The following is a 15,646-nucleotide window of genomic DNA, read 5'->3' as shown; positions in this document are numbered from 1 at the left end:
CAGGGCTAGGCCAACTGTAAATTGACCTGAGGGGCCTGGAGCTGGGGCCGGTGGAGGGTAAACACTGGGTGTGTCTGCTTAAGTCCACGTGATTGTAGGTGGTTCAGTGACACTGTTGTCGTTTTTCCAGCTTGCAGGATATCAAGAGTATTCTGCCTTCGTTTCAATACCTTGTACAGGCAACTGTACGCAGAATGGAGGATGGGTTTGACGGCGTCAATCTTGAACATGATGTGTGTGCATGATTGGAGGGCCTTGTGCACAAAGATGGTCAGTGTTGGTTTGGAGGTGGTCAAAAGCACCAAAGCTTGTCATGGATATCTGTGAGCCTGGGCGACTGCATCATGCACTCGCAGAGTGTGAACCATACTTGTAGAGAATCAACTTGTCGTAGTGGCGGATGTAACGTGGTGTGGCCGGTGGTAATCTACCTGATGGCAAGGGGCTGGGACCAGTATGAGATTGTTGTAATCATGAAAGTACATGGTACGGGTTCATGAACAACATCTGGTGGCACTGATAGAGGCAGCAGCTGGTGTTGTGGCGTGTAGTCACTGTAGTTGTGTTGGTAACGAGGGTGTCGTGACCAGTTATCACAGGCGTGATGCAGGTGACACAGCTGGTGAGTCGGCGTTGTGCAGGATGGTGTTGCAGTGGGGTACCGAGGAATGTGGTGTGGTGGATGGGTTGTGGTTGGTGGCAATCATGGCGGATGGCACGTCAGTGTAGGTCACCCAATGCAGCAGCTGTTGTAGGTACTCCTTGTGTTCCCACGGTGCACGGGTCGTGGTTGCGGTCAGGCATCCCTTATAGATATGCTGTGGTTGCAAGGTGTGAAAACCCTGCTTGGTTGTAGGTAGACACAGTGCTTGCTGAGTGACATCACGTGGAAGGCATGGCACGGAGTGCAGTATGGCTATTGTTGTGGAGCAGCCGTAACAAATGTGACTTCACCTGAGTGACGTACGGTATCACGTGGAATGTAAAGTTCAAGTGTAGGCCTTGGAAAAACATGGTCTAGTACAGGAAGGTCACGTATAGGATGGATTTGTCTGCAATAACCCATAAATATCAGTTTCCTCCTGTTTTTGATCGCTGTTTTGTGGATTTTCCTTATTGACAGGTTTGCTAGTTTATGCAATTTACAATCTACCTTTTACAATGATCCAGCATGGATTAGAGTTTTGAGGTGTCAAGTGATTAGAGTATGTTCATAGTTTCAGACAGTGAACCAGAGGTTTTCTTCTTAATATTTTCCTCTCTCTGTTTATTTATGTAATCGTTTTCAGCTGTTGTGCCATTGGCTCTGCCCTTGTCCCAAATTTCATTAACCTCTGAGGAAACATGCCTGGACTACCAAAGGAGACACTTTACCTCTTTGTCATGTACCAGTAAGTGACTCAATGTACCAAATAGACAGTGGCTGCCAGTCTTTAAAGCAGTGGTGTTTTCTATCCAGGTCTTTTCCAATTTATAATCTCCAGATAACTTAATTTAGTATTCACCTAACAAGCAAGTCACCCAGTGTATCTCACTTGCAGTCATATGGTACACGTTTTGTTTCCAAACCATTTCCTGTGGGTTCATCATTGACTGTAACAATCAGTTCATGAGCTCTGTTTCTTATGATTGTGCAAATCTATTGACGAAAGATCTCCAGTGTTAATAATTAACTGATCATGAAGCACCCTACTACTAACTTATTATATGACATACTATATTGACATTACTTAAATGTTTGTACCCTTATTTAAAATTATGTTATTAGAAAACATGATTATTTTACAAGTATCCACTTTGAAGTTCAGTTCATTAACATAAAAGTAAAAAAAGAAGGGTTTCAGTTATTGAACCCAAGGGCATTTATTATATGTGTTTCTGACAAGCATTCAAGTTATCTAAATTTATCTGATTTTTTAAAATGTCTATTTTATTTTCTCTTCTCAAAATGACATAGGAATTTTTTGAATGATTTCTTGAAGCCTTCAGCTGCCATTCTCTTTATTTCCTGTACAATTGTACAATTTTGGCCTTACGCCATTTCCAAGTACTGTATTTTATGGATGATTTTTTAGTAACAGATTATGTCATATATGAAGTTGTGCCTATGACATCATGTTATGCTCATAAATTAGTTCAAGGCGAATCATCCATAAAATAATTGAAAATGGCCTAAGGCTGAAATTGTACAGTTGTACAGGAAATAAAGAGCATGGCAGCTGAAGGCTTCAAGAAATCATTCAAAAAATTCATTGAAGCTGTGCACCCCATCATATTGAAAATTATAGACATAGGAATTGTCAAAGTAATACAGTACAAATCAGTAGCTCACAATACAAGACACAAAGAATACTTAACTTGCTTTATGAGGATAGTACAGCTGGTCAGTGAGGATAGAACAGGTGATCGGCCATGGCATTGATTAAGGGACCATCTGCGATTTACCTAAGTGATTTGGAGTACCACTGAAACACAAATCATGATGGCTGAACATAGCTTCTCTGTCATCTCAAACTCAGGGTCATTATCTTAACAACTGCACTGCCCCTTTCATTTGGTCCTTATTGTACAACTAGCCTTCTCCCCATGGTTTCACCCATATATGTGTTCGACACACATACACGTCCTCCTCCCCCATTCTGTGCCCAGTGCTTCCTCCCTCTGCCTGTTCATCTCATTCTACCATCTCTATCTATGTATATATCTATCTATCTACCTATCTATCTGTGTATCTATCTATCTATCTATCTGTCTCCTCCTCTTCCCTCCCCCTCCCATTCTCTCTGTCTCCACAGTTCCTTCCTCTCTTTGTCCTTTTCCTCCACCATTTTACTTTGACCATATCTTCCTCCCTCCTCCCTCTGACCATATCCTTCGTCCCCTCTCTGTTTCCATCTTTGCCTCTGCTCTTCCTTTTCTTCCTGTGCACTACCTGTCTACACCTTCTATTGGTCTCATGAATCTCCCCCTCTTCCCCTCTCTCTGTCCATTTCCTCTTGTCCCTCACTCTGTCCACCCCTCCTCCATCCATCTCACTGTTTCCTCACCCACACTCACTGTAGCCACTGAAATACAGTTCAGTAAAGCAAGCTGATGCTGCTCTCACAACATGCCTGCCTTGCAGGACAGGCTACATGTCAGGGGCATGAAAATCATTTATTTCCCCTTCACAAACAGGCTGCATGCAAAGCAGTTCGATAAAGTAGACCATTTGTACTCCAACAGAACACACCTGTCAGGCAGGACAGCCCACATGTCTGTGCCCAGGAAACTGTTTCTTGCCCCTGACATGTAAGCTGCTCTGCAAACTGGATCATTTACAGGCTATAGACCAGGATCTGGAAAAAACACAGCACCTCACAGTGCTGATACTCATGATTCCTGGTGTTTTTGTGCTAAATTTTTATGAAATTGATCCAAGGATTTCAGAAGAGACACATACAGACAGACGCTATGCTTTGTACATATAACAGATGTTTCTTGATTTATACACAGCTTGCTTCAGGTAACTCATAATGCAAAACATACTTCAGTACTTCACTGTTGAACGCACTAAGGATACCCACTGGTGACTCTTGGATTTTTAAGATGCTGCTGCACCCGTCACATCAACTCGAGTCCATTCAGAAACCACTAAAAACGAAGTCAGCATCCTCTGTGATGAGTGAGATGTTGAACTCAGGAGAGTTACAAGACATTAGTATCATGCATCTTACATCTTGTCACATGATTTCATAGTGAAAGCAGTATACCATTATAACATATTGACATGTGACAGGGTCATAGTTATCTTGTTTCATTACAACCCACTGCTCTGAGCTTTGATTTGTATCTTGAATTCACATGTATGTAATAGTTTTCAGGAAATCTAGCTAGATTTAGCTTGTTACTTGTTACATAGATCATATACATGAAAAACCATGAGATTTACACCAACACCAATTATATCCAATTTTTTCAGGCTGAAGCACTTTGCTGGCACCGTAACGTACAATGTAACAGGTTTTGTGGAAAAGAATAATGATATTCTTCCACGGGACTTGTCGCAGTCCATGTATCGCTGTGAACATCCGCTGTTGAAGACCTTGTTTCCTGAAGGTAAGAATTATCTATTACTGCAAAATATTTTTGTTTTCAAGTTTCCAAAGAAGTAACATTAATGAGAAGACAAGGAAAATGAAATTCATGGCAGTAGTTGTATGAGGATGGAGGCCAGGCTATGATCTGTAGATTAAAAGGAAGCTTTTGACAGTGTTGACTGGAATATACTCTTCGAAGTTCTGAAGGTAGTAGGGACAAAATACAGGAAGATAGTTAAGGTTATTTACAACTTACACAGGAACCAGACTGCAGTTAAAAGAACTGAATAACATGAAAGTGAAGCAGTAGTTTATAAGGTAGTGAGACAGGGTTGCATACTGTCTCTAATGTTATTCAATCTATATGTTGAGCATGTAGTAAAGGAACCTAAGGAACAATTTCTAGAGGGAGTTAAAGTTCAGGGAGAAGATATAAAACTTTGAGGTGTACTGATCACATTGTAATTTTATCTGAGACAACAAGGGATGGGAGAGGAGTTGTATGGTATGGATGGTGTCTGAAAAAGAGGTTATAAGTTAACATCAAGAAAAGAAAAGCAGTGGAAATGGGAATTAAATTGAGTGATGTTGAAGGGATCAGATAAGGGAATAAGACCCTAGAAGTAGTAGATGAGGTTTGCTATTTGAGCAGCAAAATAACTGATGAAGGCTGAAGGATACAGCATATAAAATGCAGTCTGGCTGTGGCACAAATAGTATTTCTGAAAAAGAGGAATTTGTTAACATCTGATACAAATTTAAGTGTCGGCAAGTCATTTTGGAAGACATTCGTATGGGGTGTAGCCGTGAATGGAAATGAAATTTGGACATTAAGCATACCAGAAGAGAATAGAAGCTTTTGAAATGTGATGCTACAGAAAAATGTTTAAAGTTACATGGGTAGCTTCTATAACTAATAAGGAGGTATTGGACCAAATAGGGAGCGGGAGAGGGGGGGGGGGGAATCATGGTACAACTTGAATCATTAATTTGGTAATGGAGGGAAGTGCAGGGTGTAAAAACTGTAGAGAGTGGGCAAGGGGTGAATACTGTAAGCATGTTAAAGTGAACGTAGGATGCAGTAGGTATTTGGAGATGAAGAATCTTGCGTCAACTGAAGACGCATCTTCAGATGATAGAGATCTTTCTAAGAAGCTACAGTGGAAAGGTAACTGCCTTAGAGTCAATCCCCACTATTCGTGTCAAGTTATAAACACATATCGCACCAAATGCAGTAGTCTATACCTTCCTACTTGTGGCACAGTTCTGCAATCTCCTGCATTTTCACTATGGACTGCCACTTTGACTTGTCGAAAAGAATCTCTTGTCATCTGAGGATTGAGGCAAAACTGGTCATTACTTTTATTAAAAGTATTTTACAGTCAGTGTGAATGATTCAAATCATGAAGACTTGGCTGTGGTTGCCCTCAATTTAAAATAACATGCTCCAGACTGATGACCGTAACAACCAATCATCATCATCAACAGTTTGATTCCCACTACTGGATAAAGGCTTCCTCCAGGCTCCTCCATAAATCACAGGTCTGCCTGTGCTGGTAAGCATTGCTTATGATGTGTACTCTCCCCCAACAGCCCAGTTACACGACAACATGGCACTCATAGGGCTGCTCCCAAGCAGTGTGTGTGGATGTTTGTGGGCATTTTTTAAAGTTATACAATGTATACATTATGCAACAAAGTTTACAGTTTCATAATGCGCTTAATTTTCACTGATGTAAACAAAAAAGATGTTCTATTCTTTGCTTTGTTGTCTTCCAATCGATTTTGTTTTGTACCTTAAAAAAAAAAAAAATCAATGTTCTTACTCAGAGTTAAAGCTCTCCATACCTTAATTCGATCAAAATCAGTCCAGTGGTTTAGTCATGATAGTGTAACTTAGAGAGTTACGTTCACATTTAATTGTAAAGTCAGGATTATGTTATGCAGGTATCAGATACTTTGGTAGTGATTTGTATCAAATACTTCATTAATCTGCAATACATCAGTTGCATCTCAATCTCCCGAACTAATTTGAAGTTCCTGAGAAATAACAAGGAAATTATTGATCCACTTTGATAAGACATGAAACTCATATCCAGGGCAAAGGCAGTTCAGATCTGCATTTGGTTATTCAGATTTAGCTGAATGCAAGAGCCAGAATAGTCCATTTGAAAGGGTAAAGCAGATACGTGGGCCTGTTCTTCCACACCCTTCATCTCTTATGATCTCATTGCCAACAGAACATTAAACAATATTCTTCCTTCTGCTATTCCCTTCCAAATGACCCTCCACATGTGACAGTGAAAGCTTGAAATCATATGCACCTGTGGCCATCTGATTCAAAGAGGTTCTCCCAATAAGGATGCCCAATTGAAATTCCAGCCAGTTTTTGTTCTGATAGATTGGCAGCACTTGCTACTGCTCACTCGCCATCTAAAGACACTGCAGTTATTGAATATAAATCTATTTTCCATAGAACAGTCTGCAGCAGTCATCTAAACATCCATGGAGAAAGTTCTTTAAAGACACTTTGCAAATTGTGTACAATTTTCCATCATTTACTGACAGTTTGATAAGTAATTGGAAAGAGAGAGGATAGTGATTCATTTGCTCATGTTAAGCAACCAAAACAACATCATATTGCCCAGTCTGATGAAAATGTTGGGTAAATGAGAGTGTAGCATAAAGTTCCCAACTAAAATTCGCTTTCAAAAACAGCGAAAGAACATTTAGAGGGATACAAACCAGGGTATTTTGACAAAGGATCTTCATCTATTCCCTTACAAGGTTCATCTGATTCAAAAATTACTCCCAAACAACCATTTGATACATCATGAAATCACCAGTTGGGTTGTGGAAAAGCAAAATGTTGATGATAATGTTTAGAAGTGAAGCACTTATCTAACTGGATGATTATGTCAACAAGCACAACTATCAGATTTGAGGCAACAAGAATCCTCACATAACATTTCAAAAGCTAATGTGTGAACAACAAGCACTGTCTGATGTGGCTTTTAGGCAGACAGAGTGGTTGGACATTAGTTTTCGAGAATGCTGCTGGTAATGCCGTGGCGGTAATGGTATACATTATGTGTACGTGATAAGTGAGTTTCTTGAGCCAATATCTAAGGGGTGTTGAAAACAAGTGTTCCAGCAAGATGGCACCACATGTTGAATCACGCTCAGATAATGTGCATTGTGCAAGTGAAGTTTCCTCATGCTGAGGAGATCCAAATTGGTTGAAATCTTATGACATGACATCATGTGACTATCCTACTGAGATTACATGTTGCTATGTGTGTACACAAATACCTGAACTAAAGGACCAAATTGAGTGCTTCATTGCACGATACAATCCAGACATGTGCAAAAATCTCTTTAAAAATGAACTAAAAGCAATGAGAGTTTGTCAACAACATTTAGGCATAACTACATTGTAAACTGTGACAGTATTTTGAAAAATATAGTTGCTACTAACCAAATAGCGGAGATGCAGAATTGCAGTTAAAAACAACAAAAAGACTGTCAGAAGTAGAGCTTTTGGCCAACAAGACCTTCGTCACAAATAGATAACGCACACACTCGCACAAACACAACTCGCACACATGTGATCACAGTCTCTGGCTGCTGGTCTGGCCTCAGCAGCCAGAGACTGTGGTTTTGTGTGTGTGAGTTGCATTTGTGTGAGTATGTGTGTGTACATTGTCCATGTCTGATGGAGGCCTTGTTTGTTGGAAACTCACTTTCTGACTCTCTTTTTGTTGTGCCTATCTGCACATCAGCATATCCACTATTTGGTGAGGAGCAACTACCCTTTCCATAAAATTGTTACAGTCCATCATGGATTTTCCACAGTTTGATTTGCCGTTTTAAATTGGTAAGTTTAAAATGAAAATATTTCAACTGTCATGTAATGAACATGTTTTATTCAAATATTAAATGGTAAATTCTAATTGGGATATCTGCAATTTGATTCACCCTTTTAAGTTTTTGCACCATAACTATTAGGTTCAGTTAATTTATTTAAGTAATATAATACTCTGTAATTCATTTGTGACTAGATGTGATGATGATTAAGAATCGTTTTGTAGGAAATCCAAAGAGGTCGACACTGAAGAGGCCGGCAAGTACAGGAGCACAATTCAAAATCTCACTGAGTGCCTTGGTGCGGTCCGTGACGAGCAAAACACCGCACTACGTCCGCTGTGTCAAGCCCAACGAGCTGAAGCAGCCTCGCATCTTCGAGATGGCCCTGGTGGCGCACCAGGTCAGGTACCTAGGGTAAGTGGGGGGGAGGGAAGCAAACGACCGCCGCCAGCGAGTGAGCACTCGGCTCGTGTGCCACACTGTGAGCCAGGGCCCGGACACTGCACCGTTCCTGATAATGACACAGAACAATTTTTGTTCAATGCCCATATCTGCCATGCCTAATTAGTGTCAGCAAACTGAAGTTATACTCGAATAATTTTAGGAGATGTAGAAAACTTTTGTTTTTAAAACTTTTACATCTATATCTATACTCTTGCAAACCTCTTTGAGGTGCTTGGCTGAGGGTATGCACCATTGTACCAGTTATTAGAGTTTCTTCCTGATCCATTCACTTATGGATAGCAGGAAGAATGATTTGTTTGAATACCTCAATGCGTGCATTAATTATTCTAATCTTATCCTCACTATCCCTATGTGAGCGGTACACAGGAGTTGTGGTATATTCCTAGAGTAATCATTTAAATCTGCCTCTTGAAACTTTGTTAGTAGACTTTCTCAGGATAGTTTACATTTGCATTCAAGAGTCTTCACATGAATTTCAGTCAAAGAGTTTGCAATAAGGTCCAGATTTCACCAGTTGCTTTAACAAAATCTAAATATTTTATCACAATTCGATATGAATATTCACTTCCTTTTTCGTTAAATTACTAACAGTCTATCACTTTGTTCCAAAGTTCAGTCTTCCATTGATAGTAATCAATTTAAGACAAATTTAGGTTCTTTTCCTATCTTGACTTTATGTAATGATATACTCAAAGTTGCTGATCTACCTATTTCAAGCTTAGTGATATCTAGCAGATTGCAAATCTCCAAAATGTAAAAACAATCTCGTATCGCCTGCATACAAGAGCACACGTTAAGTTATGACATGATCAAGCCAGTACTAGAAGCACATTAACAGTGTATAACTTTATCTTCTGTATTCTGCAGTGTCCTCAGAGTACTCACAAGGAGTATTCTTTGCGGTCACTTGGTCTACTCCCTTACCTATAAGTACACTACTTTTCAATCTACTTTTACTTTAATTTGATACAAAAGGGATTCTATTTTACTTTCTTTTGCAAAAACACTTTATACTGGATTTCTTTTCTATTTCTTTTTACATTGTTTCTCTTTGGTATTCTTGCTACTATTCAAGTGATGCTATCACAGTGGGACTTGGTTTTCCTTTTTTATGAAATTTTGATCTTGGGTCTGGGGCTTGTATTGGGTTTTTGGTACTGTTTTTATATTTTCACCTTTGTGTCCAAAGGAAGCGGCATTACAGGTCCCAACACACTTCTCTGGGTACACCTGAAGTTACTTCTACATCTGTTAATAACTCTCCATCCAAGATAACACGCTGTGTCTCCCCTACCAAAAAGTCCTAAATTTCACTTGATACCCCATATTATTGTACTTTTGACAATAAGCGTAGGTACAGTATCAAGTCAATTGCTTTTCAGAAGTCAAGAAATACTGCATCAGTCTGGCTGCCTTGCTCCAAAGCTTTTAGTATGTCATGTGAAAAACTGTGAGTTGTGTTTCATATGATTGATGTCTTCAAAATCCATGCTGGTTGGCATTCAGAAGGTCATTCTGTTCAAGATACCTGATTGTGTTTGAGCTCAGAATATGTTATAAGATTCTACAACAAATAGATGTCAAGGATATTGGACAGTAGTTTTGTGGCTCTCTTGTATTTCCCTTCTTGTAAGTGGGTGTGAGCTGCACTTTTTTTCTAAGAACTATGGCAATTTTTTGTTCAAGGAATCTACGATAGATTAGTGTTAGAAGATGGGCTAACTCATCTGCAAATTCATTATAGCCTGATAGAAATTCCATAGGGCATGGAGGTTTGTTCCATTTTAATGATTTAAATTGTTTGTCAAAATCTCTGTTGCTAATACTTATTTCATTTATTTTTCAGTGGTATGGGGATTAAACTGGGGCAGTTCTTGTGGATTTTCCTTTGTGATGAAACATTTGAAAATGGAGTTAAGCATTTCGGGTTTTGCTTTGGTACCCTCAATTGCAGTTCGTCTCATTCAGAAGGGACTGGACATTAACTTTGGTGCCACTGACAGCCTTGGCAAATGACCAGAATTTCTTGGGTTCTGTGAAAGATCATTTGACACTATTCTGCTACGGTACTCATTGAAGGCTTCACACATTGCTCTCTTGACTGCCATACGTGTTTCATTCAGCATCTCTCTATCTATAGCCCTATGCTTTGTTTTACACCTATGTGCAGTAATCTGTTTCTCTACAGTAACTTTATACCATGGAGGTTCCCTCCCATTATGAACTTTTCTACAGGGTGCATATCTATCCAGTGCATAGTCAACTATTGTTTTAAACTTGAGCCAGAGTTCCTCTACATGCTACTGCTCTGTGCTGAAAGTTTCAAGTTCCTCATCAAGATATGACGTCCAGTCTTTCTTTTAATTGCTGAGATTTTAAATGAGATGCAATTAAAACACCACATTTAGTACCTCCATCTGCTCATCAGGGACAGGCAGGTTAATTTGTGGTAGCCATTCCTTAATCACCTCTGTCATCATCAATCTCCTCAGCTCTTTGCAGTTCCTGCAGTTTATTGGCTGGCCGAAGGTACTTTAGCCAAGGTAATCTCCAGATATGAGGGCTGTCCACAAAGTAAGTTCCATTTCTATTTCTATAAGTGGCAGCGCTACGATCGCAGTTCCGAGCATGCGTGGCAGTTACTCTGACTCAAGGAGAAGACATATACACCATTTTCAGATCACTGCTGCCATTGTGTGCTTTGTAATGCTTCTTTATAATGTCAGCCGTAATTGAAAATGCCATTGTGTGTGAAATCAGATCTGTGATTCATTTTCTAAATGCAAAGAAAGCTAAACCAAAGGAAATTCATTGACAAATCTGTGACGTTTATGGACAAAATGCAATGAGTGATTCAGTGGTTAGAAGGTGGGTCAGACTGTTCAAAGAAGGACGTGATCAAGTGCATGATGAAGAACGAAGTGGACACCTGTCTGTGGTTACTGATGAACTGCTTCATACAATTGAAGAGAAGGTTAAGCAGAAGTGCTCCTAGTAACTTACACCTCTTCTTAAACCTAATATCTGTCCTTGGTGGTCAACACTTCAATTATGATGATGAGCTGAAAGAACATGTTACCACATGGTTGAATACACAGCTGGCAACCTTCTATGAAGAAGACATACAAAAGCTTGTGCCACACTATGACAAGTGCCTACAAAATTTCAGAAGCTATGTATAAAATTAGTTTAACAGTTCTAGATTTTTGTGCAATAAATATTCTTTCTGTATCTGTACACGGTTGTTTTATATAACCAAACGGAACTTACTTTGTGGTCATACCTCGTATTCATTCCTTGAACTGTCACCTCTAAAACAAGTGAAGCACCCAGGAGGGGAGGAGAAAAATAAATGAAAGTTCATGGGTTGAGAGATTATGTTATGTTATTTCAGTGATTACGAAATTGAACCAAATTTACCAGGAACTTGGCAGTATGAGGGCTCACTTTTCAGTATGGTTCAGTATGGTGTTACACCCTCTCTTGCTTAGATGAATGTACTGATACTGTAGGGAAGGTAGTCACAAAGCCATTGTATTGTCTCCTGAGGCAAGCTGGTCCAAAACTGTTGTGAAACATCCTTGATATCCCGCATTGGAGTGGAATTGACTTCTGAACAGGTGTCACACATTCTGTTGGGGAGAGACCTAGTGATTTTGCTGGTCACATGAGTACTTCAACATCATGCAGAAAGTACACAGAAACACGTGCCATGTGTGGATGAGCATTGCCCTATTAAGAAATCACCACAACACTGTTGCACAAGAAGTAATAATGAGGACACAGTGAAATGAAACACAAACTCTTTCCACCCCTTCAAGTATTACTCTTTCCAAGAATGACATTGCTCATGTAATAAAAGAGGAGGAAACATGATGTCTCCAATGAAATGTATATGAGATGTCATGTATATAAATTTTGAAGTAACTAAAACCATGAACAAATTGCCTGTTGGCTTCTGTCACGGGTTCTTTTACCAATGTTTGTCTGATGATTTTTCTGGCATTTTTCCAGCATGAATGGCTGCCATTGTCAGAACTTCACTCTCTAATGCTGGTGGTAGACTGGTCCTCCACCGGCAGTGGAGGATGAAGCTTCGACAATGCCAGTCACTTGTGCTGGCAAAATGTCAGAAAAATCATCAAATGAATGTCACACAAAGACCCTGAGAGAGAAGCCAATAGGCAATTTGTCAAAAAGTGGCCACAAAATTCTTAATTTTGTAAAACCTTGAAGTTTAACTACTCCCAGAATGAATTAAATATTACACCCCTGTGGACTGAACTAGTTACTGATTTCACCAAACAAGTAAGCAAGGTTTCACGGTGGCTTTAGAATGCTGTGCCATTACAAAATCTGACATACAGGGTGGTCCATTGATAGTGACTGGGCCAAATATCTCACGAAATAAGCATCAAATGAAAAAACTACAAAGAACGAAACTCGTCTAGCTTGAAGGGGGAAACCAGATGGCACTATGCTTGGCCTGCTAGATGGCACTGCCATAGGTCAAACGGATATCAACTGCGTTTTTTTAAATAGGAACCCCATTTTTTTATTATGTATTTGTGTAGTACATAAAGAAATATGAATGTTTTAGTTAGACCACTTTTTTCGCTTTGTGACAGATGGCGCTGTAATAGTCACAAACGTATAAGTACGTGGTATCACGCAACATTCCACCAGTGTGGATGGTATTTGCTTCGTGATACATTACCCGTGTTAAAATGGACTGTTTACCAATTGTGGAAAAGATGGATATCATGTTGATGTATGGCTATTGTGATCAAAATGCCCAATGGGTGTGTGCTATGTATGCTGCTCAGTATCCTGGATGACGTCATTCAAGTGTCCGGACCGTTCGTTGGATAGTTACGTTATTTAAGGAAACAGGAAGTGTTCAGCCACATGTGAATCGTTAGCCACAACTTGCAACAAATGATGATGCCCCAGTAGGTATTTTAGCTGCTGTCACGGCTAATCCGCACATCAGTAGCAGACAAATTACGCAAGAATCGAGAATCTCAAAAACGTCGGTGTTGAGAATGCTACATCAACATTGATTGCACCCGTACCATATTTCTATGCACCAGGAATTGCATGGCAACAACTTTGAATATTGTGTACATTTCTACCATTGGGCACAAGAGAAATTATGGGACAATGGCAGATCTTTTGCATGCATTCTATTTAGTGACGAAGTGTCATTCATCAGCAGCGGTAACATAAACTGGCATAATATGCACTATTGGGCAATGGAAAATCCATGATGGCTGCGACAAGTGGAACTTCAGCGACCTTGGCAGGTTAATGTATGGTGCGGCATTATGGGAGGAAGGATAATTGGCCCCCATTTTATCAATGGCAATCTAAATGGTGCAGTGTGTGCTGATTTCCTACGTAATCTTCTACCAATGTTACTACAAGATGTTTCACTGCACAACAGAATGGCAATGTACTTCCAACATGATGGATCTCCGGCACATAGCTTGCGTGCAGTTGAAGCGGTATTGAATAAGGTATTTCACGACAGGTAGATTTGTCTTCAAAGCACCATACCATGGCCCGCACGTTCACCAGATCTGACTTCCCAGGATTTCTTTCTGTGGGGAAAGTTGGTATCAGATAGATTATATAATGGTAAGACAGAGATTTAGGAACCAGGTTTTAAATTGTAAGACATTTCCAGGGGCAGATGTCGACTCTGACCACAATCTATTGGTTATGAACTGTAGATTAAAACTGAAGAAACTTCAAAAAGGTGGGAACTTAAGGAGATGGGACATGGATAAACTGACTAAACCAGAGGTTGTACAGAGTTTCAGGGAGAGCATAAGGGAACAAATGTCAGGAATGAGGGAAAGAAATACAGTAGAAGAAGAATGGGTAACTTTGAGGGATGAAGTAGTGAAAGCAGCAGAGGACCAACTAGGTAAAAAGACGAGGGCAAGTAGAAATCCTTGGGTAACAGAAGAAATATTGAATTTAATTGATGAAAGGAGAAAATATAAAAATGCAATAAATGAAGCAGGCGAAAAGGAATACAAACGTCTCAAAAATGAGATCGACAGGAAGTGCAAAATAGCTATGCAGGGATGGCTAGAGGATAAATGTAAGGATGTAGAGGCTTATCTCACTAGGGGTAAGATAGATACAGCCTACAGAAAAATTAAAGAGACCTTTGGATAAAAGCGAACCACTTGTATGAATATCAAGAGCTCAGATGGAAACCCAGTTCTAAGCAAAGAAGGGAAAGCAGAAAGGTGAAAGGAGTATATAGAGGGTCTATACAAGGGCGATGTACTTGAGGAGAATATTATAGAAATGGAAGAGGATGTAGATGAAGATGAAATGGAAGATATGATACTGCGTGAAGAGTTTGACAGAGCACTAAAAGACCTGAGTTGAAACAAGGGCCCGGGAGTAGACAACATTCCATTAGGACTACTGATGGCCTTGGGAGAGCCAGTCCTGGCAAAACTCTACCATCTGGTGATCAATATGTATGAGACAGGCGAAATACCCTCAGACCTCAAGAAGAATATAATAATTTCAATCCCAAAGAAAGCAGGTGTTGACAGATGTGAAAATTACCGAACTAACAGTTTAATAAGTCACGGCTGCAAAATACTAACCCAAATTCTTTACAGACAAATGGAAAAACTAGTAGAAGCCGACCTTAGGGAAGATCAGTTTGGATTCCGTAGTAATATTGGAACATGTGAGGCAATACTGACCCAACGACTTATCCTAGAAGAAAGATTAAGGAAAGGCAAACCTACGTTTCTAACATTTGTAGACTTTAGAGAAAGCTTTAGTCAATGTTGACTGGAATACTCTTTCAAATTTTGAAGGTGGCAGGGGTAAAATATAGGGAGCGAAAGGCTATTTGCAATTTGTATAGAAACCAAATGGCAGTTATAATAGTTGAGAGGCATGAAAGGGAAGCAGTGGTTGGGAAGGGAGTGTGACAGGGTTGTAGCCTCTCCTCGATGTTATTCAATCTGTATATTGAGCAAGCAGTGAAGGAAACAAAAGAAAAATTTGGAGTAGGTATTAAAATTCACGGAGAAGAAATAAAAACTCTGAGGTTCGCCGATGACATTGTAATTCTGTCATAGACAGCAAAGGACTTGGAAGAGCAGTTGAACGGAATGGATAGTGTCTTGAAGGGAGGATATAAGATGAACATCAACAAAAGCAAAACGATGATAATGGAATGTAGTCGAATTAAG

General features: G+C 39.7%; 1 protein-coding gene across 1 annotated transcript in view; it reads left to right on the top strand.

Annotated features, from left to right (window-relative positions):
• Positions 1–15,646, top strand: part of LOC126293423 (unconventional myosin-Ia) — a 693,376-nt gene that overhangs the window by 551,588 nt on the left and 126,142 nt on the right. The window contains exons 16-17 of the mRNA XM_049986646.1: positions 3,962–4,098; positions 8,171–8,360. Of these exons, the coding sequence (XP_049842603.1) occupies positions 3,962–4,098; positions 8,171–8,360 (327 nt within the window). The remainder of the gene's footprint in view (positions 1–3,961; positions 4,099–8,170; positions 8,361–15,646) is intronic.

The sequence above is a fragment of the Schistocerca gregaria genome, chromosome 10, assembly GCF_023897955.1.
Source record: "Schistocerca gregaria isolate iqSchGreg1 chromosome 10, iqSchGreg1.2, whole genome shotgun sequence".
Classification (NCBI taxonomy): Eukaryota; Metazoa; Arthropoda; class Insecta; order Orthoptera; family Acrididae; genus Schistocerca; species Schistocerca gregaria.
Note: the sequence above shows the minus strand (reverse complement) of the source record. Positions and strands in the feature narration are given on the sequence as shown.